The 23,144-nt window shown below is 56.5% G+C and overlaps 1 protein-coding gene across 8 annotated transcripts in view; it reads left to right on the forward strand.

Moving 5' to 3' along the window:
- Positions 1 to 23,144, forward strand: part of TBX3 (T-box transcription factor 3) — a 433,177-nt gene that overhangs the window by 403,362 nt on the left and 6,671 nt on the right. For 4 of the 8 annotated variants that reach the window (XM_064674670.1, XM_064674671.1, XM_064674669.1 and 1 more), the window contains 3 exons: positions 17,105 to 17,549; positions 19,366 to 19,633; positions 20,907 to 21,053. In XM_064674670.1, the coding sequence (XP_064530740.1) occupies positions 17,155 to 17,549; positions 19,366 to 19,633; positions 20,907 to 21,053 (810 nt within the window). In that variant the 5' untranslated portion in view covers positions 17,105 to 17,154. Of the gene's footprint in view, positions 1 to 15,587; positions 15,607 to 15,670; positions 16,491 to 17,104; positions 17,550 to 17,850; positions 19,088 to 19,365; positions 19,634 to 20,906; positions 21,054 to 23,144 lie in introns of those variants that run through there. The other 4 variants (XM_064674673.1, XM_064674672.1, XM_064674675.1 and 1 more) reach the window with 4 other exon arrangements.

Here is a 23,144-nt window from a genome sequence, read left to right on the forward strand (position 1 = left end):
AGCTGTGAAATCTCTCTCCAGGCATCTGAAGAAGCCTCTAGAGCTTTTTAGAAGTGCCGAACCTTTAGATGTTCCCAAAGATTTTAGAGGAATCTCGAGTGCTTGCCTCTGGCTATAACCCCATTCCAGGGCTTAGGGCTGTCGCCAGGAACAGAGGGACCTGTTTGCAAATCCCCAGGCTTGCCTCATTTGGGACAGGTTCTCTACACTTTCCTAGCCCCAGGGAGGCAAGAGTCCTCCTCTGAGGCATTCCCAGTCTTTTCTGTTGAAACTGTTTGACTTTGTGTAATTGAGAAATCATTGCTGCAATGAGCCTAAGAATAGACACGGGGTGGTGAGAAGCCTTCTCTGGTTTGTTGGGGTTTTTTTTGTAAGAACATGTGGCTTTGGCTTCCTTGCCTGTTGCAGGAAGAGGGTTCCAGCTGGAGATCCCCAGCAGAACGTGGCACCTTAAAAACTTGGGGTGAAAGTGCTTAGAGCAGCTTAGGACCTGGTGTTTCTTCTGTGCGTGGGGTCCTGTGTGTGCACCCCGTGTCTGAGCACTTTGCTGCCCAGGAGCTCTGTCCTGGGAACGTGGTGGGCACGTGGGATCCCTCAGAAGCCCTCAGTTATGTGCTGCCATGTCGTGGGGCTTTTCTATTTGACTCTTTGACTATAACTTTAGGCACCCACGCCAGGAGTGCCTCCCAAGGTCCTGTTAAGCGGCGTTTGCTCGAGGTCGGGTGATGAGATGTTGGGCTGCGCTGCCTGCTCACGAGATGGTTTTGGCTGGGGGCTACTGAAACTCATTCCACCCCTCCCTCCAGAGGGGCTGGGACCCTCAGCAACACCTCCCCGTGCCCTCGGGCAGAATGGCTCAGACAGCCCTTCCTCCAGGGGTGCTGAATGCAGGGCTGAGTGGTCGTGGCTCCACCAGACGCCACACTGAGAGCTGGCTCTGAGGAGGGCTTTCAGCAGGCACTTGGAGGTGGCAACAGGCCCTTGGGGTGGGAGATGGGGAATGCAGCCTTTGTCCTCTCCACAGATGAAGATGGCAGCCAGGTCCAGCCAGATTCCAGAGGCATCTGGACAGCCTCTGTCATCGAGGTGGGATGTTTGGGGGGGGCTGGGGACAGGACATGAGGGGGGTTTATCTCCCTCTCTGCCTTCTTGTCTAGGGGGGGACAGCTGAGAATTGGAGGAGGCTGTAGTGTGGTGGTCACAGACCTTGGGCACCCTGCACAACCAAGGAGGTGCCAAGAAGGGGCTCCACGAGGTCAGCTGTGATATTTGTCTTCCTGGGGCAGGGGGTGGCTCGGGGGAGCCTCTCAGTCGGGCCCATCTCTCTGTGCTTCATGTCATGCCACAGGAAAAAAGGGGAAAGGGAGTTAGAAGCAGGAGGGGTGGGGGTGGGGGTACAGAGAGAAAAAACAACAAAAAAGCCGAGTGAACCTGCTGACTGCCCCAGACTACGCGGCACCACTGGTCATTTCTGTAAGCTATAGGGGTTGTCAGAGTAAGAGCTGTAAGGACAGGTGTGAATCTGTCCTGTCATTCCACCCTTCCAGCATCTTCTCACCTGAAGGGCTCCCATTTATTGCAGAGAGCAAGCAAATAAACCCAGCCATCGCTTTGACTCGCAAAGGGCATGAAAAGACACCCCGTGCCGCCGGTTAACCTCCGTCCTCTGCCCTTCCCCTCCCGTGCGGAGCTTTTACAGCCATCCTGAAAGTAAATCCCCCCCCCCAGCTGTTTGTTAAAGCAAAGTAAATAAGGGCTATTACAGCTCAGACCAAAATCCACTTGTTTGCTGTCTGATTTTTAACTGTCATTCCAGCAGAGAGAGGGCAGGGGGAGGGTTGGAGGCTGGCCCCAGCCCAGGGCAAGAGGGGCCATTTGTCTGCCAGGAGGAGAGGGGGTTCGGCAGCTTCCAGGGCGCTCTGGGGCAGGCGGGGGGACGCTGCGGGCCTCTCTGAATCAGGGGAACATCTGCAGAACGACCCCAAAGTGTGTGTCGGGTGGGGACGTGACCTCTGGCTGCGGTTTCGCTGCTCAGCCAGGCAAGGCGGGTCCCTTCTCCCAGCTCTTTCCTCTCCTTCTCTTCTTCCCTTTGCAAATTGTGCCGTCGAATTTTGTCCTCAAACCCGGAGCGAGGATTCCTCTCCCTCTTTAAGAAGCCATCCGCAGCGTCGGTCTCCCCATGGTTTTCATTAAGAAGGGCATGGTGTGTTTCCCATCAAGAACAACTTTAATCTTGACTGAGTTCTGAAAGCTAAAGGTTTGCAGTTTTCTTCGGCCACCTTTGATTATTACTTCTTCTTGTTTTCCAACTCAATATTATAGATCCTCCCTCCTGGCTGAAGTCCTTAATGGCCCGGTCCATCCCCACTCCCCCAAGTACCCATTCTGTAGATGTAGCAAACTCTAATTAATTATAACTTATCTCATGACTTGTCAGCATCACATGTTTGATCCTGTTTAGAAACCATATTCCCAGGGGACGGAAAGACTCGGGAGTAGGTTGATGCTACTCAACAGTGATTTAATGGACGCATTAATGCCGAGACAGATAACTGTGTAGCCATGTTAAGTAATACATCAAGAATCTTTCCAGAGAGGCAACTTTACAGGTCACTGCAGAACTGCTAACTGATATTAACCCGCTTTGCATTGTGCTGTGCATATGGGCGCTGGGAGTTCACACACTTTCTTTTGTTTGTGGTTTTTTTCGAGCAGCCTCTTCCCATTCCCCCCTGGAAGCGACGGAGATATTAGACGCCTAATGACAATGTTTCACACGCGGGGGTGGGGTGAGGAGGACAACAGGCTCGTTAGCGGGGTTGATTTTAAGCACACCCAATTACTGGCCCGGAGGAGGCCGGGGCAGAGGCTGCTGCCCGGCCGCGGGGATGCTCCGGGCTCTGCCGGGCTGTCACCGGGATGCTCCGGGCTCTGCTGGGCTGTCACCGGGATGCTCCGGGCTCTGCCGGGCTGTCACCGGGATGCTCCGGGCTCTGCTGGGTTGTCACCGGCCCCGCGGCCATCGCCGGTGGCTCCGCGCCGCCCCGCGCGGGAGGTGAAGGCAGCTCCCGGGCACGGACCGAGATGCACTCCTTTTCCAAAGCTTCCCTTCCCAAAACCCCAGCGGCTTTCGCCTTCCTCCCTGCCCCTACTCTGGGAATGACGCCCTCGCAGCCTTCGGGGAGCTGGAACATCCCTTCTGCTCGGGATAGGGGAATGCCGGGGACTTGCCCCGGTGGCCCGGGAGGCGGCCGGGAGAGCGGTAGCAGCGCCCGGGCGGCTGCCCCGACCCCGGCGGGCAGTTCGCGTCCCGGGCCCGTCCTTGCTCAGCCCCGGAGGAGGGATGCGGCGTTCCCGGGGGACGGGGATCGCCCTGACTGCAGCAGCGGGGTGCAGCGGATTTTACTGGGGGCCAAGGTCCGTCTGTTCGTCCCTCGGGCTCTCCCAGCCCCACGCGGGATGGTGGGGTACCTGGACCCGCGCTCCTCCCATAACCACCTCCTCCCGGTCCGCCACAGCCTGGTTCTCCCGGCCCCGTCCCGCTTGGTTACACGGACCGACCCCCCAACAGATCTCTCCAGAGACCCGTCACCCTCTCACAGGGGTCTCTTCTCCACCTGGGAGCCCGCAAAGCGGCTCGGGGGGGACACCCACACCCAGCTGAGAGTTCCCGTGGACTGAGGGCTCCCCCTCTCTGCTCCCCTCGCTCCATCCCGGCTCCGCGCTGGCTCCGGGCAGAACTGGGGGACCTCGGAGCGCGGCTGCCCCGCCGGAGCCCCCGTGCTCGGGACATCGGCACGGCGGGAGTAACATTTGCCTTCACTGCTGAAGGTTTTCCTCCCGTGAGGGCTCCCCTCCCGCGGCTGGAGGGAAGGTGCTGCCGGATTCCTCGCTCGTTCCCATCTCTTTTCCCTTCTCCCTGCCAGCCGGACCCTTGAGGGCAGGCGGAGGGAGGAGTGTGCCTGGGAATTCACCTTGCTGGGAGCGAAGGGAAACTCCCTTCCTCAGCCCGGGGACACCCTGGCAGGGCTCCGCCGGTCTGGGGCCGCGGGGCTCCGCCGCCTGCCCGGCGGGGCGGCCCGGAGGACCGGGAAACCAGCGGGTGGCAAGCCGTGCCTTCCTTGAGGAAAGCAGGCCGGGAAGAGGGAGAAGCCAGTCAGGCTGTCGGCAGGGCGGGCGGGGAGCGGCGTCCAGGCGGCTCCGCGGGTGGGCAGCGGGGACCGCCCCGTCCAGCGCCGCGGGGAAAACTCCCTCCGGACACGGGCCCGGCTCTTTCCCGGTTCTGTGGGGAAAGGCAGGAACCGAGGGACCGCGGAGACCCAGCCCTTCCAACGCGAGGACGGGCAAAGCCCCACGTGCCCGGCTGGGGACCCGCTGCGGGCTGCCCCGGCTCCGGCAGCTCGGGGGGTTCCGTCGCCGCCCCGGCTCCGGGATCTTTGGGGGCTCCGCCGTCGCCTCCCAGCTCGTGGGATGGTTTCACCCACTGGGGAAAGGGGGCTTCTTATGTTTTTTTCTCTCGGGCCGTTTGCAAGGAGGAGGGAAGGGAAGGTGGTGCGGTTTGCCCAGGTTGCGAGGGAAGGATTGTGTGCCACTGTTGATTAAACGCTCTCCCCGAAAGATGGTATCCGACATGAGATAATGAGGCTCTGTGACCGGCCCCAGGTTCCCTTTAAGTTTTCCCATGGACTCGAGCTGTCGCCAGTTCACAAAACGACAGTGTAAGACAGCACCACGCTACTCAGATCCAATTTACGGCGCACAAAAGCTGATCCCCAAATCCCCACTAACAAACCGGGACCCGCAGACAATTCCGATAATGTTTAGTTTTTATTCATTTCTCGACTAATTAACTGGAATCCCACCTCCTCTTCCCCCCTCTTGACAGTGCCCAATTAATCCGCAATGTATGTCAAAGGTCTGGAACCCACTGTAAACTGCTAAACCTTTGCAAAGATTTGTGTGTCTCTATATTGATCTGATTAGGACCGGGATGCTTTTTCCTCGCTATTACTGCGTGAAAAATAAAACTGTCGCGGGTTTGGGTTGGTTTTATTGTTGCCCTAAAAGCTTTGCTTTCCCCGACTCTAATAGGATTTCTCCAAGGCGCTTTCAAACCTCCCTGCGTGTCCATGAAAAGGCTTAGAATTTTTTTCTTTTTTTTCCCTAGCAGTGGCTCCAGAGGGAATCAAGCGAAATAAAGTTATCTGCGAGACTGGAGTGGAGCGTGTGTGTGCGCGACGGGGGGGGGTGGTGGTGTTAGACTAAATTTGGATTCGCTATAAATTGGCTCGCCTTGAAAAATAAACAGGAGTGGGGAGGGATAGGAGTAGGGAAAACTTTCCCCCCCCTTTTTTTTAAAAAAAAAAAACACAACTTTTTCTTTTGGCCAGCAGCTGGGTTGGTGGAGGGCTCCCTGGGAGCGCTGCTCCCCGGCGGAGAGGAGCGATCCCCGCCGGCCGGGGCTGCCGCTCCGCTGTCGCTGGGGCTGGGGCAGCTCGTTTCTAATCTTCGGAGGGAGCGAATATAAAAGAGGAATTTATTAGCTTTCAGGCCATCAGAGGAATAAACATTGATTTTATTGACCTAATTATGGGCCAAATGACTCCTTCCATCGATCACGTAAAATACTTCATTTGGAGAAAACCAGGCGCAGGCGCCCGGAGGCGGGGAGGAGAGCGGGTGGATGTGCTGCGAGAGGGGAAGAAAAGCAAAAGCTCGAAAATGTATGGAGGGGTTTTAATGCAGTTAACGTGCCCGTCGCGCTGGAGCTCGAGCCCTGTGTCTCCTAGACGTTACAGCGCGGATGTTTTGCAAACTAAAGCTTTTATGTCGAATTCCAATCCGGCCAGTCAATTTGGCTAAAACAGCATTAAACAAATGGACAGCGGTTTATTTATATTCCCCGCACACACACTGTATTTTATAGACAGAAAAGAATTACTTGAAATGTATTTTACAAGCACAGGACAACACGTCGTTTCAGCCCGAGAGCAGCGATTTCTCGTAATTAGAGTAGGCTCGACACTAATAAAGAAGTAAACAGGCTCTTTTTTTATGCTTAAACCCAGCTACTGTCCCCAGCGCTTTTGGGATCGTGGTTCGATGGTAGGAGCGGGCGGTGGGCGCACCTGCCCTGGAAAGGGGGCAGCGAGGGGCGACTGGTGCCTCTCCTGGTCTGACGGGGACGAGCAGGGCTCATGAAACGCGATTTTAAAATTAAGGGGTTTTTGTTGGCTGGTGGGTGACAGCGAGACGTGACTTCGGATTTATTTTCCTGAGGGTTTTATTTTTTGCTGGGAGAGGTGGTGGTCACTGTGTTTCGGGAGAGGGGGCGGTGATGGATGAGAGATGCTTTTGGCAGGGCTTTTGCTCCCTTCTTATGTCACCTGAAATATTAGATCTCATCCACCTTCACCCAGCCTTCAGTGTAAGAGGAGAGGTGGTGGATATTTTTAGCCCAGCTGTTTTAAAGACCGGATCTTTCCCTTCCCGGTCCTTAAACTCGATTTAGCGCTTCTCTCGCCCCGCCGCCTTATTCCTCCCTCCTGGCGAGCTTTGCTAACTCACCGCCTGAATCTGAACTTCCCCCCGTCCCCTTCGCCCCCCTTTCCCACCACCCACCCCCGGGACAGGTTATCCCGCGTCACCCGCGGGTCCCCGGCGGAGGAGCAGGGATGCTGTGGCCGTGGCACGCATTGTCTCTCAGCCCATAAACGCCCTGCTGTCACTTCCAATAGCTCTTGTGTCGCGATCCGTTGAGATGAGCGGTGCCACCGCTCCGGCCGCTGCCCCACTGCGGGCACCCGACCCCCTCCCCGGGGCAGAACCGGGGCTGGGGGCGCGCCGGGCCGGGCCGAGGGAGCCGGGCCGCCCAGGTGAGCCCCGCTCCGGCAGGTGAGAGCCGGTGGCCGCGGCGCCATCCCGTGGCCGGAGCCCACGGAGCGTTCCGCGGGGCGAGCCCGGCCCTCCGCGGGGGCGGCCGGCGGGGACCCCCGCGCCCCCTCCCCGCCCGCGCCGGCAGCGCGGGGTTCACCCGGCGTTCACCCCCTCCCTCCCTCCCTCCCTCTCTCTCTCTCTCTCTCTCTCTCTCTCATTAAGATAGGGCTTTATGCAGAACATCTGTAAGGGAAGGCAAAATAAATGACAACACTTTTACACCACTTCCTACTTAACTTCTCTTTTTATGTGGCTGCTCCGGATTTTCCGACGCTTTGTACTTCTCGAATCTTGTTTGGATGTTTGTACATGTAATACTCTGCCCACTCCAGCTCTTGGGACGGGCTTGTCTTGTATGTTCTTTCTCTTTTTCCCCCACTCTCCCACCCCCGGCCCGGCGTGCAGAGGCTTTCACAATCTGTTCTGCTCACTTCGCTGTCGAGGGACGAGTAGCAGGATTTGTGCTGCCTCTGCAGCGTCAGCCGGGGCAGGGGCAAACGGCTCCACAAGTGGCGGGCATTAATCACACCTTGTCTTTGCAGAAGGTGAGCTCCAGGCACTATGCACCCACTTACTCGCTCTTAAAATCCCCCCTTCTCCTTCCAGCCCGTCGCCTTCCTGTCTCCACTGAACAGCATTTTTCCTTGACCCGGGATCTGGACAATTGTCCTAATGGTATTTAAAGAAAACAGGGATTAAACATTCATTAATGCTTTTCTCTCTTATTTAGACTGTAACATCAGAAAGTTGAGTGCCCCGTGAACGGAGTGTGTGTCAAGCCTCACTCTGAGGAGGAAAAAGCTGTTTGAGGGGGGTGGCTCCCGCGGACCCCGAGGTGATTTGGGCTCCTGAATGCCCTGAACTTGGCAAACAGGGAACCACTTTCCCGGGTGCATTTACGCTCCCAACCCCGTAAGAACTGGTACCAAAATGAGGAGGATGTAGCTGTGCTCTATGGGAGCGCATTTCCTTTCTCATCCCGAGCATCAGCAGTAATGCCCCGGCTCCCCATCTATTTTGTCCTACCCCATCTCTCCCGTGTAACCGGAATTATTTTCTCCCGCCGCCGCTTTTCCGAGATCGCTTGTGAGCGATTTAGCTTCCCCTTAAGCCCATGCCATTAAAGAAGCGGCTGCAGCAACAGGTGAGCAGCGATTTTTCAGGGGTAGGAGGTGGCGGCCGGTGGCCCCGCGGGGGCTGCAGGCACCGAGCCGCCCAGGCGCGCATCGACCGCGGGGAAGGATGCTCCGCGCCGCGGAGCCCGGCGCCGGGGCGAGCCCGATGGCTCCCCAGCAAAATCTCCTGCGGGAAAAAAAAAACAACAACCCAAACCTTTCCTCTCTAACCCCAGTTCCAGCAAGGGGAAGGATCCGCTCCGGGAAGCGGAGCGAGAGCTGCACGAATACTGTTTACACCTGCGACGCGGAGCTGGCTGTATTCTGCTCCGCTCGGCTTTAATTGGAAATCTTTTCCGTCTGCCCCGACTCCCGGATCATCTGGGTTTAATAAATTTTCACAACACTCCTGCTGCTCCAGAGAAACGCTGTGGCAGAAGTCGGCTCTGCCCGTGTTTCCGAATCCCAGCAGAACAGTAATTACCGTAGGAGCAAGCGTGGCCTGGGACTTGGTTTTGGTCCAGGGGAAAGGGTGGAGAGACGAAACGTGGCCATGGAGTGGGGGCTGTAAGGCTTAGAGATGTATATACACACACATACACATGTACAGAAAAGCAAGGAGCAAGTGCAATATCGAAAGCAGATCCCGTCTTTGCTGCAGCCACGTGTGCCATTAAAAGCAAATAATTCAAAGTACTTTTAAACTATAAAAACATGGGATCTTTCCCCTTCTGTTACTTTTTTTTTGGGGGGGTGTGGGGAGGATACAGATCCCGTCTCCCCTTCTCAGATGACCTCGAAGGACCGGTTTTTTCACTTTCCCATGTGTGCGCGTTTGCGCTTTCCGGAAATCAATCTAAAAGTTTGTTCAAAATACTAAACTAAAATAAAACAGCGCTGCAAAACCTCCCACGCCCTAGAGACAGAGAGGAGCCCCTGATTTATTTTTCTGCCCCCTTTTTTTTTTTAATTATTGTTATTTATTTCCATCTCGTCGTGCTCCCCACGGAAATGATCTCCAGAGGGTTTTCGCTGGATCGTGTGTGGATGTGTGAGCGTGTAGAAGGAGCTTTTTTTGGCGAAGCGCAGCGGGCAGTGCCCTCACAGGGCAGGGGGTGGAGGGTGGGCTGCCTGGAGACCCCAGGGCAGGGGTGAGGGTCTGGGCTACCGGTCCCCGGCCGGCTGAGCCCCCGCGGGACGGTGTCACCTGGCAGTAGGGAGAGTTGGGAAGCGGTAGGGAAGGAAGGGAGGACTTTCTCCCTCCCCTCCCACTGTCTGGGCTGCCGCTCAGAGGGAGCCCCTGGCCATGCGATGTCGGGTGGTAGTTTTAGGCTGACCGGAGCGGTCAAGTCCTTTAGTGAAACTTTGCCGCTACCCAAAAGTTTCCCAAAGCTGAGCTGGCACATTTCGGCCGCCTTTTGCAGCCTCCGTTTGAAGGCAGGGAGGGTGAAACCCTTCCCTCGCCCTTCGCAGGCAGATGCCAAGGGTCAAACATACAGAGAGGCTGCAAGAGACGGGGGAGGAAAAAACTTCCCAGCTCCTTTCCCCTCATGAACCTCCTAACAGGGACACTGAAAAAAATTAAAACTCTTCCCTTTTTCCCCCCAAAATCGGTGAGGTTTGTTAAATTTCTTTCTTTGCGCCGGGGATAATTTAGGATCTGTTTCCCGCGAGGAGGAAGGAGTGAAATGAAGGTATCGGGGACACGGTCATGCTGTGGGTGCCCCACCGCTGTGCCCCGAGCATCTCTGCTGACCAGATGCCTCGAGAACATCCACCTTTAGCAGTTTTTTAAGCCCTGCAGCCCATGGCGAGAGGGAGGGAGCGGTGCCGGGCGCGGGGTCCCGCCGCCCGCAGGGACGTGGCTCTGCCCCGGCCCGGGCGCTCGGGGCTGGGGGGATTCGCTTGGGCACGTCAGGGGCTCGGGGCTGGCAGGAGTTTGTCCGCTGCCTCCTCTTCTCTTTCATGTATCCCCTGCCTTGGGGTGTGCGTGTGGGGGTTATAGCTCTTTAATTGAAACCTAGTAAGGAAAATAGTAATGGATACCAGGCTCCGATGGAGAATACGTGTCCGCGGCTGCATGATGAGTGTTAGTTCAGCAGACTTTAAGAAGCCGATTCTTCTTCCCTGTCATTTCTCTATTGACAGCAGCCCCTATTAGATTTACCATGTCCTTTTGCAACAGCTGTTCCTCCCCCCGCCCTCGCCCGGGCCGAGGTATCAATCGATGACCGGGTGACTTGGTGGCATCTTGAAGAAAACGGGAGTAAAGTGGGGGCGAGTGGCGGTGCCGGAGGCTCTGGGGTCCCCTCTTTGCTCTGCTTCAACCCCGGCGTCTGCCGTGTGCCCGGTGGGGCTCAGCACCCCTCGGGATCCGGCCCCGCTCCGAGCCCCGGGGATGCTGCGCCCTCCCCTCGGGGCCGGGGGTGCAGAGCAGACGCCCGGGGGGCGTGTGGAGATGGGAAAGGCTCCGGTTCTGGGTTGTTAAAGAACACGGCTGATGGTCAAAGAAGATAAAATCGTTTTCTTTGCCGGGTGCTCTCGAGTGCCTTGTTCTACTGGGTGTGCGGGGAGGCGGGGGTGGGGGGGCAATGCTGCATCTGGAGAGCTGGAGGGCTGCTGCGGGAGGAACCGGCCCTTCTCGGCCCTCTTGTTGTGTTGTGTGTGTGTTTAAATAATTGAATAAACGTATCCACTCCTTCCCTCTTTCTCCCTCGCACGCAGACACACAAAGACAGCATTGAAAAGATAGATCTGTTTGACTATAGGAAACGACAATTAGTGCGACTTCCTGAGAGGCAAACTGTATGTATGGCCCGGGTACTTAAAAAAAAAAAAAAAAAACAACCCTTATCCAAATAGTGAACTCTATTTACAATTTCTGCTTGGCCAACGGTGGTGGAAGCAGGAGGATGGGTGCAGAGAGGGCGAGGGAGGGAGCAGGGCTTTCATTTCGCCTCTGCCAGCAACACACTGGTGAGAAGAACAAGCCCAGGGGGGTGGAAAGGGCCGGGGCCGTGTGTGCAGTGGGGGTTGGTTTGTGGCGAGGGGAAACTCAGAGTTGCAAAAATGGCTCTGAAAAGGTAAAAGGGATGTGAGCTGGGGAGAGAAGAGGTCCGGCCCCAAATCTTGCTGTGCCCTGACATGCCCTGGTCGGTGAGGCCGGGCCTGGCTGGTGGCAGAGGGGAGAGCTGCAGCAGGCAGCTCTGGGTGCTCCTTTATGTTCTTTTCTAGTCCATGGCAAAGTGGAGGCGACTGGAGACTGTCAGAGCAGCTGGGGAGAGGGACAAGGTGAACACAGGTCTTTGTGGGGAGGGGAGGAACCTGAGCGATCTGAGCACCATTGATGTTTGTCATCATAATCCCGGAGCCCTGATGGTTGGGCTCCCACCAGAGCCAACACCTGGCAGGATCCGGGACCAGGCCCTGGGGGCTCAGGAGGAGCCAGGAGTTGTGGGCTGTTCCCGGCAGAGGCAGGGAAGGGTCGCTCACTGTCGGCGTGGTGGTGACCCCATGCTGAGGGATGGCTCTGCCACAGTCAGTGCTGCACTGCTCCCACCAGGCTGGGCCACGAGCAGCCCTTCCCAGAGGATTGCAACGAGCAGCCCTTCCCAGAGGATTGCAACGAGCAGCCTTTCCCAGAGGATTGCATCCCAGGGAGCCGTGGAGGAGGAGAAGCCTCTCTAACTGCTGCTTTCCTCTTTCTTCCCCAGTGTTCCAATAAGGCACATGTACCACTGTCTCTGGGCTGCCCCCAGCCCTGCAAAGCCCTGTTGGCTATGCTGGAAGGGGACCTGATCCCCCTGTCTCCCCCCTCTACGTCTGTTCAGAGAGATGGGAACAGTCCCTTCGATTGTGGTGGGACACGACGGGGTCAAGCCTGCCCGGAGGCAGACATGTTTTTCTCTCTTATTGCTATTTATAATGCCTCACAACGCTTTTTTTGGACGCTGGCAGGTTATTTTTCAAAGTTTTCGGGCCAGACTTTCCATGAAATCCAACTGGCAATTGGAGGAAGGGCTCTGCCAAAGGGAAAGGCAAAGAGGTGCTGTAACGATTCCCCCCCCTCCCCCTAGCAGTTTATATAATACAAGTACATAGACTCACTCCCTAAGGGACCTGCTTCGTTCCACTTGTGGCCTGCAGTGCCACTCTGGGATGGAGCTGTGTCAACATGGCCCCCGTTTGCTGACACCTTCTGTGGGGCTGGGGAAGGGCCTGCACAGGGCTGGGAAGAGTTTCCCTGGGAAGGAGCGTGTCATTGCCGCTCACCAGACACCCCCCGCGCTCCAGCCGGTATTTACTGCAAACCTGCCAAAGTAAACCAGCCCCGCTGCCTTTTATTTCGGATAAACACAGCGCGGCCACGGTGGGGTGTTGCCTTCCGAAGGGCTGGAGACAGGAGTGGAGGCTCCGTCGCCGGGGGAAAAGGAGGGAGGAGGGCGATGAATCGTGCAGGGTGCGGAGCTGCCGGCACGCAGGATGGCTCTGGGCCCCCTGGGGATGCTTGGAAGCGGCAGCGCGATAAGGAAACGCACAGATAGGATGCAAAACCCCACTTAGGTTGCGCACGTTGTTGGCCCCCCGCTCGCCGCGCACCACCAGGGCTTGTTCTTTCCTGCAGAGCACCCAGCACATGCAGGGGGTGTTAGGGACACCTCGGGTTTTGCTGTCGGAGCGAGGATTTGCCGTGTGCCCCGGGGCACGGATCCCTCCCGGTGGCACACACCCACACAGCATCTCCACGTAGGCGCGCCGAGGGCTCGCAGCTCACACACGAGCCCTCCACGCACGCACACACACCTCGGAGCCGCTCCCGCAGGCCTGGGAGAAGACGTGTGGGCCCGAAAGCTGGGCTGCCTTTATTTTCCTCTTGCCTCCTTCCTCCAGCTGGCTCTTCAGGCCACCGGGAGAGAGCCAGAGCCTCTCTCCTCCCACACCTCCAACACATACGCACGGGGCAGGCTCGCTGCAGCCCCGAGCTCTCGTGCGAACGCTAAAAGTTGCTTAGGAGGGTGAAATCCGAGGAAGCAGGGCTCTCCCAGCCGCTCGGCCACCAAAGGGTCTGGACTGAACCAGGGAAAACCCAGTGAGGTGCTGGCGATGGTGGAGCGGGGAAGACTTGGGGAAGGTGGGAGCCGCTCCCCCCCGCCCTGGCCTTTAGCTCTTGTGCTCCGAGATTAGAGAGCCCCGGCCTGGCCGCTCTCCGGGGAGACAGCGGAGACCTTTCATGCCTCTTTGAAGAGCCAAGATAGTGTCGGCCTTGGTGCAAGCCCAGGCTGCAGACGGGCCGGGAGGCGCGGGGGCAGCCGGCTATCTCAGCGTGCTATCACCCTGCCTCCCCCCGCCACCAGCCCCATTCCCACCTCCACCCCGCTCCCGGCACTTCGCCATCGGCCACCCTTATCTCTTTTTCTTATTTTTTTTTAATTTTTTTTTTTACTTTTTATTTTTTTCCCTTACCCCACTTCCACCCCTTCGCTTTGCCATTCATTTCTGCGGGCTTCCTCATTTATTTATTTATTTCTCCGCCTCGTTTATTTATTTATTTCTGGCAAAGAGGCGGCTAACAAGTAGCTGGAAGCACTGGCCAATATTTAACTAAGATGGCTGGCCATCAGGTCCCTTTTGTTTGCTTGCAAATTAATCATCCAGCGCGCAGTCGGCGCCAGGGTAGATTTATCACACACAGAAGGGGGAATGAGGCGGCCGAAGGGAGACAAAGACTGTTCGCACCTTCCCGCTTTTGATCTTAGATTAGTGCAGCCTCCCTTCATAATACGAGTCTCCGGGGGGCTTCGTCGGGGAGGTCACTCGGAACTGGCGGAAGTTTGCACGCCATTAGGCAGACGCTGGAATTGGAAATCATAAGCGGCAGAACGTTTTATTTCGCTCCGCGGGTGGGTGCGGAGCGCGGTGCAAGGTGCGGGGCGGGCGCGGAGGGCGGCGGCGACTCCGGTGGGTGCCGCGGCGCCGAGGGCGAGCTCCGGCGGGGCGGGCGCGGGGCCCGGGGCGCGGCGGGGCCGGGGGCGGCTGCGCTTGTCCCGCGGGAGCCCGCGGGCACCTCCCGGTCCCCGTGAGAGAGCGGCGGCCCCGCTCGGGGTAAATCGCGGCGAACTTCTTGGAGCCGCCGGGCGTTTGTTGTGGGCGCTGCTAAAGGGGAAGGCGTAAGGGTTTGGGGGTTCCCACCGAGGCGGGAGCTCGAGAACCGGTTCTGAGCAGAGGTTGGAAAGGCTCGCTCTGTTCCGTCGATAAGCAGCTGCACAGCGCAGCCGAGCGCTGCGCGGGTAGCCAGGCTCCTGGCTCCGTGAAACACATCAGACTTTCCCCCCCCCATCCTCTCTGAACGCATTACTCCCGCTTCCTTTCCTCCCTCCTCCTCCTCTGTTCACCCCCACCCCCGACCAAAGGGGAGATATTTTGGTGAATGCAAAGCGATCCTAGACGCTGGTTACTACAGGGACTTCACCAAGCTGGCGCCAAGCGCTCTTAACCATGTGCGTCAAAAATGCAATGTTAGAAGAGCTAATCACTTTAGAGGTTCCGCTCCCATCTGCGCGCAGCCAGCGCCGAGCCCCCGCGCTCCCCCGCTCCGCTCCCGGAGGATTATCCTCCCCTCTTTAATGCAGGGTGGGGGGCGTCAGGAGATCCCCCCCCCCCCCCTTCCCAGGGGAGAGTAATGATCCGGCACCTCCCAGCGGGGGGATATCCCCCCTGACACACGCGTGGGCGCTCCGTGCCCTGCATGCCCACGGCCCCCACGACACGCACAGCCGCAAGCCCCCTTTCGCTTCCCTGTACTGTCACCCCCCCCCCCCACCCAGAAACTTCCCAGGAGGATCCTGCCCAGCTCTTCCCTCTCCGCGGGGTCGGATCGGACCCACGCGTGACGCTCTCCCCAGGGGGGGTGTCTTTGGCTCCACGCGAGCCCGGGCACGGGGGTAACCCGGGGCTGGGCCCCCCCGCCCGGCGCTGCCCGGGCGCAGGGAAAGCCGCACTTCCCGTCTCCTCCCCGCGCACCTCGTGGAAGAGGAGGGGTGTGGGAGCGTAACCCTCTCGGCGCCAGCGCCAGCCGAGTGGCCTTAATCCTCAGAGCCAGAGAAAGGAAAAAGGGGAATAATAAATAAATAAAAATCCCATTTTCCAGCCGTCGCCGTCGCCCCTCTTCCCTTCCCGAGCCCCCGCCGCGATCCGCAGCCGCCGGGTCCGGGGCTGAGCCGCTGCCCGCCCGCCGCAGCCTCCAGCCGCCCACCACAACAATAATAACGGCGGCCGCGGCCGCTGGAGCCGCCGGAGCCCGGCCCCGAGCCGGGGGGAGACCGCAGAGCCCCCCCCGGGCCGCCCCTCCACCTCCCGGGGGTCACCCCCGGATTTGCGGGGGGAAGGAAAGCGCCCGGCTGCCGGCGCGGAGGGGTCGTTTAAAGAAAGCGACTTTCGCGGTGGAGCGGAGGGAGGGGAGGGTGGAAAACGAGCGGGGGAGCGGCAGCGAGGGTGACACCAACCCGGCGGCTGCGGGGATGGGCGTGCGGGGCGGCGGGGCCCGCGGCCTCCCGAGGTGGGTCCGGGGCGGGGGGGACAGCGGGGGTGCCCCCCGTTACGATACCAGCGGCGTTTGGGGAGGGAGGGGCTCGCAGGTTCGGACCCCAGCGCCAAGCGTGGAGCCCCCCCCGGTCCCGGCGCTTTGGAAGCTCCTACCGGGGGAGAGCGGGCGGGCACTGCCCGGGAGGCCGGGGCCGGGGGGCGAGGCGGCCCCCAGTACCCCCCTAGAGGCGGGCGCTGCCGGCCCCTTCCCTCCTCCCTCCCTGCTCCCTCCCCTCTGATCATGTTGACATATTCACACGGCCCGGAGTACTAGTGATGCTTTGCTGCAGCGTTACAGTTTCCGACACCTTCTTTTTATAACTCGGCGCTGTCCCCCTCCACCCGAGCTGTCAGAACCCCGCCTATGGAGCCTCACAATTGGTCCGAAAGCGTCAAAGAGCCAATCAAGGCGGCTCCAGCTCCCCTGTAACCCACAACACATCCCTACGATCGGGTGCACGCAGAGCACAGACTCACAGGGAATTCTCAGAGCCGAGAGGCTCCTTCTCCCTCTCTCTCTCTCTCTTTCTCTTTTTCTCTCTTTCTCCCTCCCCCCTTTTTCTTTTCCTTTCTCTTTCCCTCTGTCTTTCTCCCTTTCTCTTTTGCGGAGACAACAGTATAATTCTGCCAGATTATTTTTTTTTTTTTTTAAGGCAGAACGAAAGAGAAAGAGGGGGGAAAATTTAAAAAAAAAAAAAAAAGGAGGAGGGTGAAAGAAAGAAGAGATCCTGATGGGAATCAGGGCACCCTGACCAGCTCCTGCTTGGAGAGGGGGAAAGGCGAGGCGGAAACGAGATTTCCCTACAAGTTTTTGCTGCTGAAGGTTGCTCAGGAGCCTTTCTCGGCCGGCGAGGGGGGGTGGGTTTGTTTGCTTCTTTCTGCTTTCCCTCCTTTCCCAGCCTCTGCTCTGCAGCCTGACCGTACGGAGGAAAGGTGGAGGGGTGGGGGGGAGGGGGGGCAGAGCCAGCCACCCAAAAAGAAAACCCAGCTTCGAGCCGTCACCCTCCGCCACGGAAGGAGAGAAAGGGGATTGGGACTAAGAGAAAAAAAGAAGAAGGAAAAAAAGGATCTCGGCTTGTCCAGCTCTTCTGCAGCAACAGGAGCAGACAGCGAACCCGGTGGATTTTTTTTTTTTCCTCCCTTCTTCGGCGTTCCTTTTCCAGCGCAAGGACTTCCACTCAGGAAAAAAACCCGATCAACTAAAAAGCAAAACAAAACCTCAGAGACCGAACACGAAAAAAAGCAAGACTAATAATGAACAATCCTGTTAATCCGCTGTCTCGAGGGCTGGGGATGTGCCCCGGCTCGGAAAGTTGTAGGCTGTAGAAGTTCTGCCTGTCCCCCATGTACTGTGCTGTCTAGAGCTTCTTTACCCCACCCTATTTTTATTTTTTTATTATTATTATTTTTTTGGTGCTTTATTGCTGTTGTTGTTATTATCTTAATTTTTCTTCTTCGTGATGTGCTGTTAGAAACCACTCCGGGACTACTCCAGCAGTAGGAAGACCGAGGAGTGGAGTGGATGAATTTACCGATGAGAGATCCAGTAATCCCTGGGACAAGCATGGCTTATCATCCTTTTTTACCGCACCGGGCACCGGACTTTGCCATGAGCGCTGTGCTGGGACATCAGCCTCCCTTCTTCCCGGCTCTGGCTTTGCCTCCCAATGGGGCAGCCGCCCTTTCCCTTCCCGGGGCTCTGGCTAAACCCATCATGGATCAGTTAGTGGGGGCTGCAGAGACTGGTATCCCCTTTTCTTCCCTGGGTCACCAGGCAGCAGCCCATCTGAGGCCTTTAAAAACTCTGGAGCCAGAAGAAGAGGTGGAAGACGATCCGAAAGTGCATCTGGAAGCTAAAGAGCTTTGGGAGCAGTTCCATAAAAGAGGCACGGAGATGGTGATTACCAAATCGGGAAGGTAGGTCTGGGTCGGGGGGTTCGTGCCTTTTTTTCCTCCCCCTCTCCCCCACCCCTCAGCCTCTGCACCCCACCAGGCTGCTCCAGAGCAAGGCTTTCCCTCCGGCGCCTTTCTCCGTAAATCTCCTTTCACCTGGAATTATGGAAAGTGTTAGGCAGCTGAAGATCCGAGCCCATGTGGGGCACCACGCTGCAGGGAAAAGCCCAGCCACGAACCGGCCCTGCTCAGCATGCGCAGGGGGCGAGAGGGTCCCTTCATGGTTCAGTAGCTTAATACTTTCTGGAGAAGACTGGGAGCGGGAAGAAAATAATTTGGGGTTGGAAAAGGGGCTGGCCTGGTTTCAGCCTCGCTGCACGCAGTTTTTCTTCCGTAAGAAAGAGAAAGGGGAATAAAGGAAAAATCCTTTGGAGCGGCGTGTGGCTGCTGGTGGGGCGGGAGCTGCAGGAGGGCAGACAGGCTCGGTATATCAGCTTGTGCCTCTCTCAGTGCACGGATTTAGGCGGCGTTTGTGGTGACTGATTATATCTAGAAATGCACAAAAAGCTGACAGAACTCCCCAGCGGTCCTGCAACCGCTGCTGGAGTGGCAGGGAAGGGTTTGCAGCTCCGCGCTGCCCGTCCCTGTATTTATATAACCTTCACGTGGGAATGAATGAATACACACGGCGCGTCCACGCTCGGCATTTCTGCTTTTTATAGGTTTACCCGTCTGAAATCCCTCTCTATATTCGCTACTCATTGACATCTGGGCTCTTTTACAACTCTGCCTATTGCTGTGATGACACATAGGGTGAAAACCCCCTTCGCGCCCGGGTGTTTTTCTAAGGGGCTCTCTGAGAAACCTCCCCAAGTCTCCGCGTGTGATTTGCCAGGAGAATTACTCGAGGAAGCCACTCCTGAAAAGTCTTCTTAGATGGCCTTCGGCTGCCTTAGCAGGAGCTTCACCTACTCGCAGAGCACCAGTTGCAGGCTACAGGCTCAGGGGAAAAAAAATACGAGCCCTAAAAGCAACAAGGAGGGAAAAAAAAATTCCCCTCGCCCATTTTACTGCTTTCCCGAAGTTTTCTCTGTTAATTGTGGTCAGAAGTTTTTGCGTGAAAGCCTCGGCCGGTATTAAGGGCTCTTACGTGTTACAAAGTCATGTGTTTCCTTTTAAGTTGAGATTTGCTGAATGCCAACCGCTCGATATAATAAACAGCAAATTTGTGGTATCCTGTTGCAGTTTGGAGCCGGACTTGGGAGTGGAGGGGAGCGGGGTTTGCAGGGAGCCCTCGGCACACGGGGGGATCTCCGGGAGGCTGGAGCACGGGGAGAGAGCCCCGGCAGCCACCCTGCCCTCACTGGGGCTTTTTTTTCCTCCTCTGCAAAGTGAAAAACTCCCCTTCCTGCTCTTCATCGTGTGACTGGGTTATAATAATGCAGAATATTTATTTTACCGGGGTGCGATCTGTTCCCATTTCTTTGTTTAGCAGGCGAAAAGGAAACTAATGAGACATCAGAGAGCCCAAAATGGGCCTTTGCTGTTTAGGAATGGCAGAGGTAGGCGCCTGCTGATTTCTAGGGAACGAGTACCTCTCCCATCCAGGGACCATTTTCTCCTGAAAGTTTTAAGCGTTTGAGAAGCCTTTCGGCCGGGGATGGGGGGGGGGAAGCCTTTTTGCTGGACACACGCTTACTTTTCTTACTTTTGAGAGCTGAAGCGATTGTTTGGTAGACACACTCCCGAATTTCAGAAGCTTATTTAAACGCTGTAATTAATTTTATTTTCATCGTTTCTTTTCTTTCTCCTCCCCCCCTTCCCCTCTCTCTGCCCATAGGAGAATGTTTCCTCCATTTAAAGTGAGATGCACTGGACTGGATAAAAAGGCCAAGTACATTTTATTGATGGATATTGTGGCGGCTGATGATTGTAGGTACAAATTCCATAATTCCCGGTGGATGGTAGCCGGCAAAGCTGACCCTGAAATGCCAAAGAGAATGTACATCCACCCGGACAGCCCGGCCACCGGCGAACAATGGATGTCCAAAGTCGTCACCTTTCACAAGCTGAAGCTCACTAACAACATCTCTGACAAGCACGGATTTGTGAGTGCCTTTTACACCTTCCTTTGCCACCCCCCTCCCCACCTTCCCTCCCTCTCCAACCCGGCCGGAGCAGGGGGGTCCCAGCGCGGGGGGGTCCACCCGGAGCACGGCGACTGCTCGGCCGGGCTGTACCCGCAGCCCCGCCGGCAGCTCCCGCGGGCTCCCGAAACGCGGGGAAAACAGGGAATAAATACCCCTCCGCGCACACGGGGACGAGCATCTCTCCGGTTTAGGATAGCCCTTGATTTTTCCCCCTGCTGAGGTCAGGATTAAACGCTGGAGTTTACTCTGTAACCTCTCCGTGCCACTCAGCGTTAACTTTAGAGGTATATTTCCAGCGTAGAGCAACTCGATATTTCTCGGGGCTGCGGTGACTTTATATATCTCTATATATTTTTAATAAAGTCGATCACACTTTTTAAGCGTAGGAAAACGATATGCATATGTGTATAAAGGGCTTAAAGGCCTAAGTACGCAAACCTTTAAATCTATATTAATCTGGATAATGTAAAGCAAGCAGGAGTGAAAATAAACAGGGACCAAAAGCAGAGGTCAAGTTGCCCATTCATGTCTATCCACTCCTTTACATTTACCGGGTGTGCAGAGATAAAAACTTACCCTAAGAGTGAAATCAAACAAACCTGCTGATAAGTGCTCTGAACGATCCTTGCCATTTCTTTCTGTTCCTGGGAAAGCCTCCGCCTCGGAGCCGGGGCTTGCTGGTGGTGGCCGCGGCCGGGGGATTTCTAATGTGCCGAAGATTGCATTTGCTGCCTGTGATTTGATTAGACGATACATTTTTGCCTTTCGCAGAAGGCCTTAAGTGAATTGGGGCACGCAATTAGACCGAGCCGAGGCTCTCGTGGTGGTGTTGCTATTGTAGCTGCCGCTGCTTCCTTAGTTGATTTTATTTTTATTATTCTTTTTTTTTTTTTACACTTTGAAATCAAAAGACATTGCGGCCGGAGCCCAACAGCTTCTCCCCAACAGCTCCGATGGGATTCCCCCCCTTCCCTCCGAAAAGGTCCAGCGAGAGCCTAACTCCGGCGAGCTGGAGCTGTCAGTACTTTTAGTTGGATGCTGCGAGGCGTGTGCGTGTGTTTGGAGTGTGCTCGGCGGGGAGGAGGAGTGAGGGGAGGAAGGAGAGGGAAGGCAAATTAAGAGGAGAAAGTGCCGATGGCTGGGGGAAGTGCGAGGCGGGGGTGCTGCTCCTGCTGACCGTTTTCTTTCCCCCCCTCCTGCCCTCTCTGCTGCGGCCGCTGCCCCCCCATAGACCATTTTAAACTCCATGCACAAGTACCAGCCCCGGTTCCACATCGTCCGAGCCAACGATATCCTCAAGCTTCCCTACAGCACGTTCAGGACCTACGTTTTCCCGGAGACTGAATTCATCGCAGTGACCGCATACCAGAATGATAAGGTAAGGAGATTAAGAGAGGATTTGTTTTACGTGTTTTGGCTTTTAAGAGAACTTTTGCTCCGCACTGTTCCCTTAAAAATCACGAAGCCCATCCCGTTCTTCTCTCTCTCCCCTCCTCATCTTCCCCCCCAAAACCTCCTAGATCCAACTTGGGGAAGGCGCCGGGGGAGGGGGTCGGGCCCTCTCCTAATACCGACCTCGGGGAAGGCAATTAAAAGCGAGGACTGGGGGTGGGGTGGGGGGAAGAACGCTTAGGGGGGTTTTACCATTTTCTTTTCCCGGTATCGCTCCCCACTATGGGGAAAGGGACGGGGTGGGGATCGCTGCTCTCAGTGTGGATTTAATCTAAGACGCATCAGGAAAAAAAAAAATAAGAAAGACTCGGCTCCGTGTGTCGAAAGACAGAGGGGGGAGAGCAGCGGGGCTGAGATTTTGTAATTCTTCCTGGCCTTTGTGCTGTTTTAGCTCCTTTAACAGCAATTGGCAATAAGGCTGGAGCACACGTCTGGTTCCTATTATTACTATGATATTTTTTTTTTTGCATCCTGCAGTGTTTTATTATTTTTTGTGGTGCAGAAATATGCTCTGATCAGAGAGGGGTATCTCGCTTGAATTTAGCTGGAAGGTCTGAAAGAGCCCGGGTGAGAAAGTTTTGCAGCGCTGCAGACGCTGCCTTTCCATTTCTTCTGGTTTATTGTCGCTTGCGACCAAGGTGGTATATTCGGGAGAGTGGCAAATGGTGAATTTACGATAATTAAGTCAAGTGGAAGGAAGCGAAGGAGCCGGAAAAGAGGCTTTGATTTTTGTTTTTTTGGTTGGTGGGGGGTTTTTTGTCTATAAATTATAACTTGGAGTTCGCGTGCGTTAAGTGTGGAAGGTTGCGAAGCGCCCGCTCGCTGCAGCTTCCTCGTGTCTCTCTTTCTGCCCCTCGCATCCTTCACCACTAAAAATTAAGGGCTGAAGAGGGGGGGATCTGCACCTTTCTGCCCTCGGTTTCCAAAAAAGCCACTTCCCCCTCGGAGCTCGGGCTGTTTCCCTCTCTTTCTGCGGCCCGGCGCTTGCAAGGAAAATGAAAGAAAATGAGTGTACAGAGAGTAGACTTTGCTTTGGGACTTATCAGCAGGGCTGCTCGCCCCGGTCTATCAGCTGGGGCCGGCTTGGTTGAAGGACAGAAAGGAGCATATTTGTCTGATTGCCATGAAATCGGCTGGAAAGCGGCGTGCGGGAGCGGCGGGGAGCCCTGGGCTCGGCGCGGGGGGGAGCAGAAGGCACGGCCGGGAGCACCTGGATTAAAAGTCCCGCTGGTTTTTAGCAGTGGGTTTTCCTGCTCTTTCCTCATCCCGTGTGTGCGGCGGGGGGGGAAGGGGGCGACTCGGGAGCCGGGGCTGGTCCTGCCCGCACTCGGACGCGGGCGGAGTTTCCTTTTCGTGGTCCTCCTCTGCTCCTAAATTGGAGGTTGCTGCGCTTCCAGCCCGGTCCAAGACCGGGAATGGAGCGACGGGGAGGCGGCATCCCCGTTCCCATCGCCCGCATCCCCCGCATCCCGTTACAGTGAGGGGAGACCCCGGCCAGGCTCTGAATCCGCCTCCGCTCATCGTATGCGCGGAGGGACTTAGGGGATGCCCCGCACCCCCATCGCTCCAAGCAGCCATTCCCTGCCATAACGTGAATCCCGAGGAAACTCAAACCAAAAAACTCTCACCCGCCCCCCCAAAAAATACGAACTGGCTCCTGACACCCCTGGCGCCCCAACACACACACACACAGAGGCAGAGCATAATGCGATTATATAAAGTATTTTATTATCGCGAGGGGGTGGGTATGATTCCTCTGCGGTTTAATTATGGCATTTAAAGAGTTTTAAGCACAGGCATAACTTGCATGGATCGCATTGCACGGCTCAATTAATTCCGATGTGGTGGCAGCAACACGGGGCTCTTTCATTGCCCCCACGGCCCGGGTCAGTGGCCAGCCCGGCGGGGGATTGGGGGTGAGCTGCCTCCAAACGACCCGGGAAAACACAGAGATTCCCCTCAAAAACGGGGACCTTTTGCCCCCTGCCCCTGTCCTGCTCCTGACAAGATCCTACCA

The sequence above is a fragment of the Pseudopipra pipra genome, chromosome 18, assembly GCF_036250125.1.
Source record: "Pseudopipra pipra isolate bDixPip1 chromosome 18, bDixPip1.hap1, whole genome shotgun sequence".
Classification (NCBI taxonomy): Eukaryota; Metazoa; Chordata; class Aves; order Passeriformes; family Pipridae; genus Pseudopipra; species Pseudopipra pipra.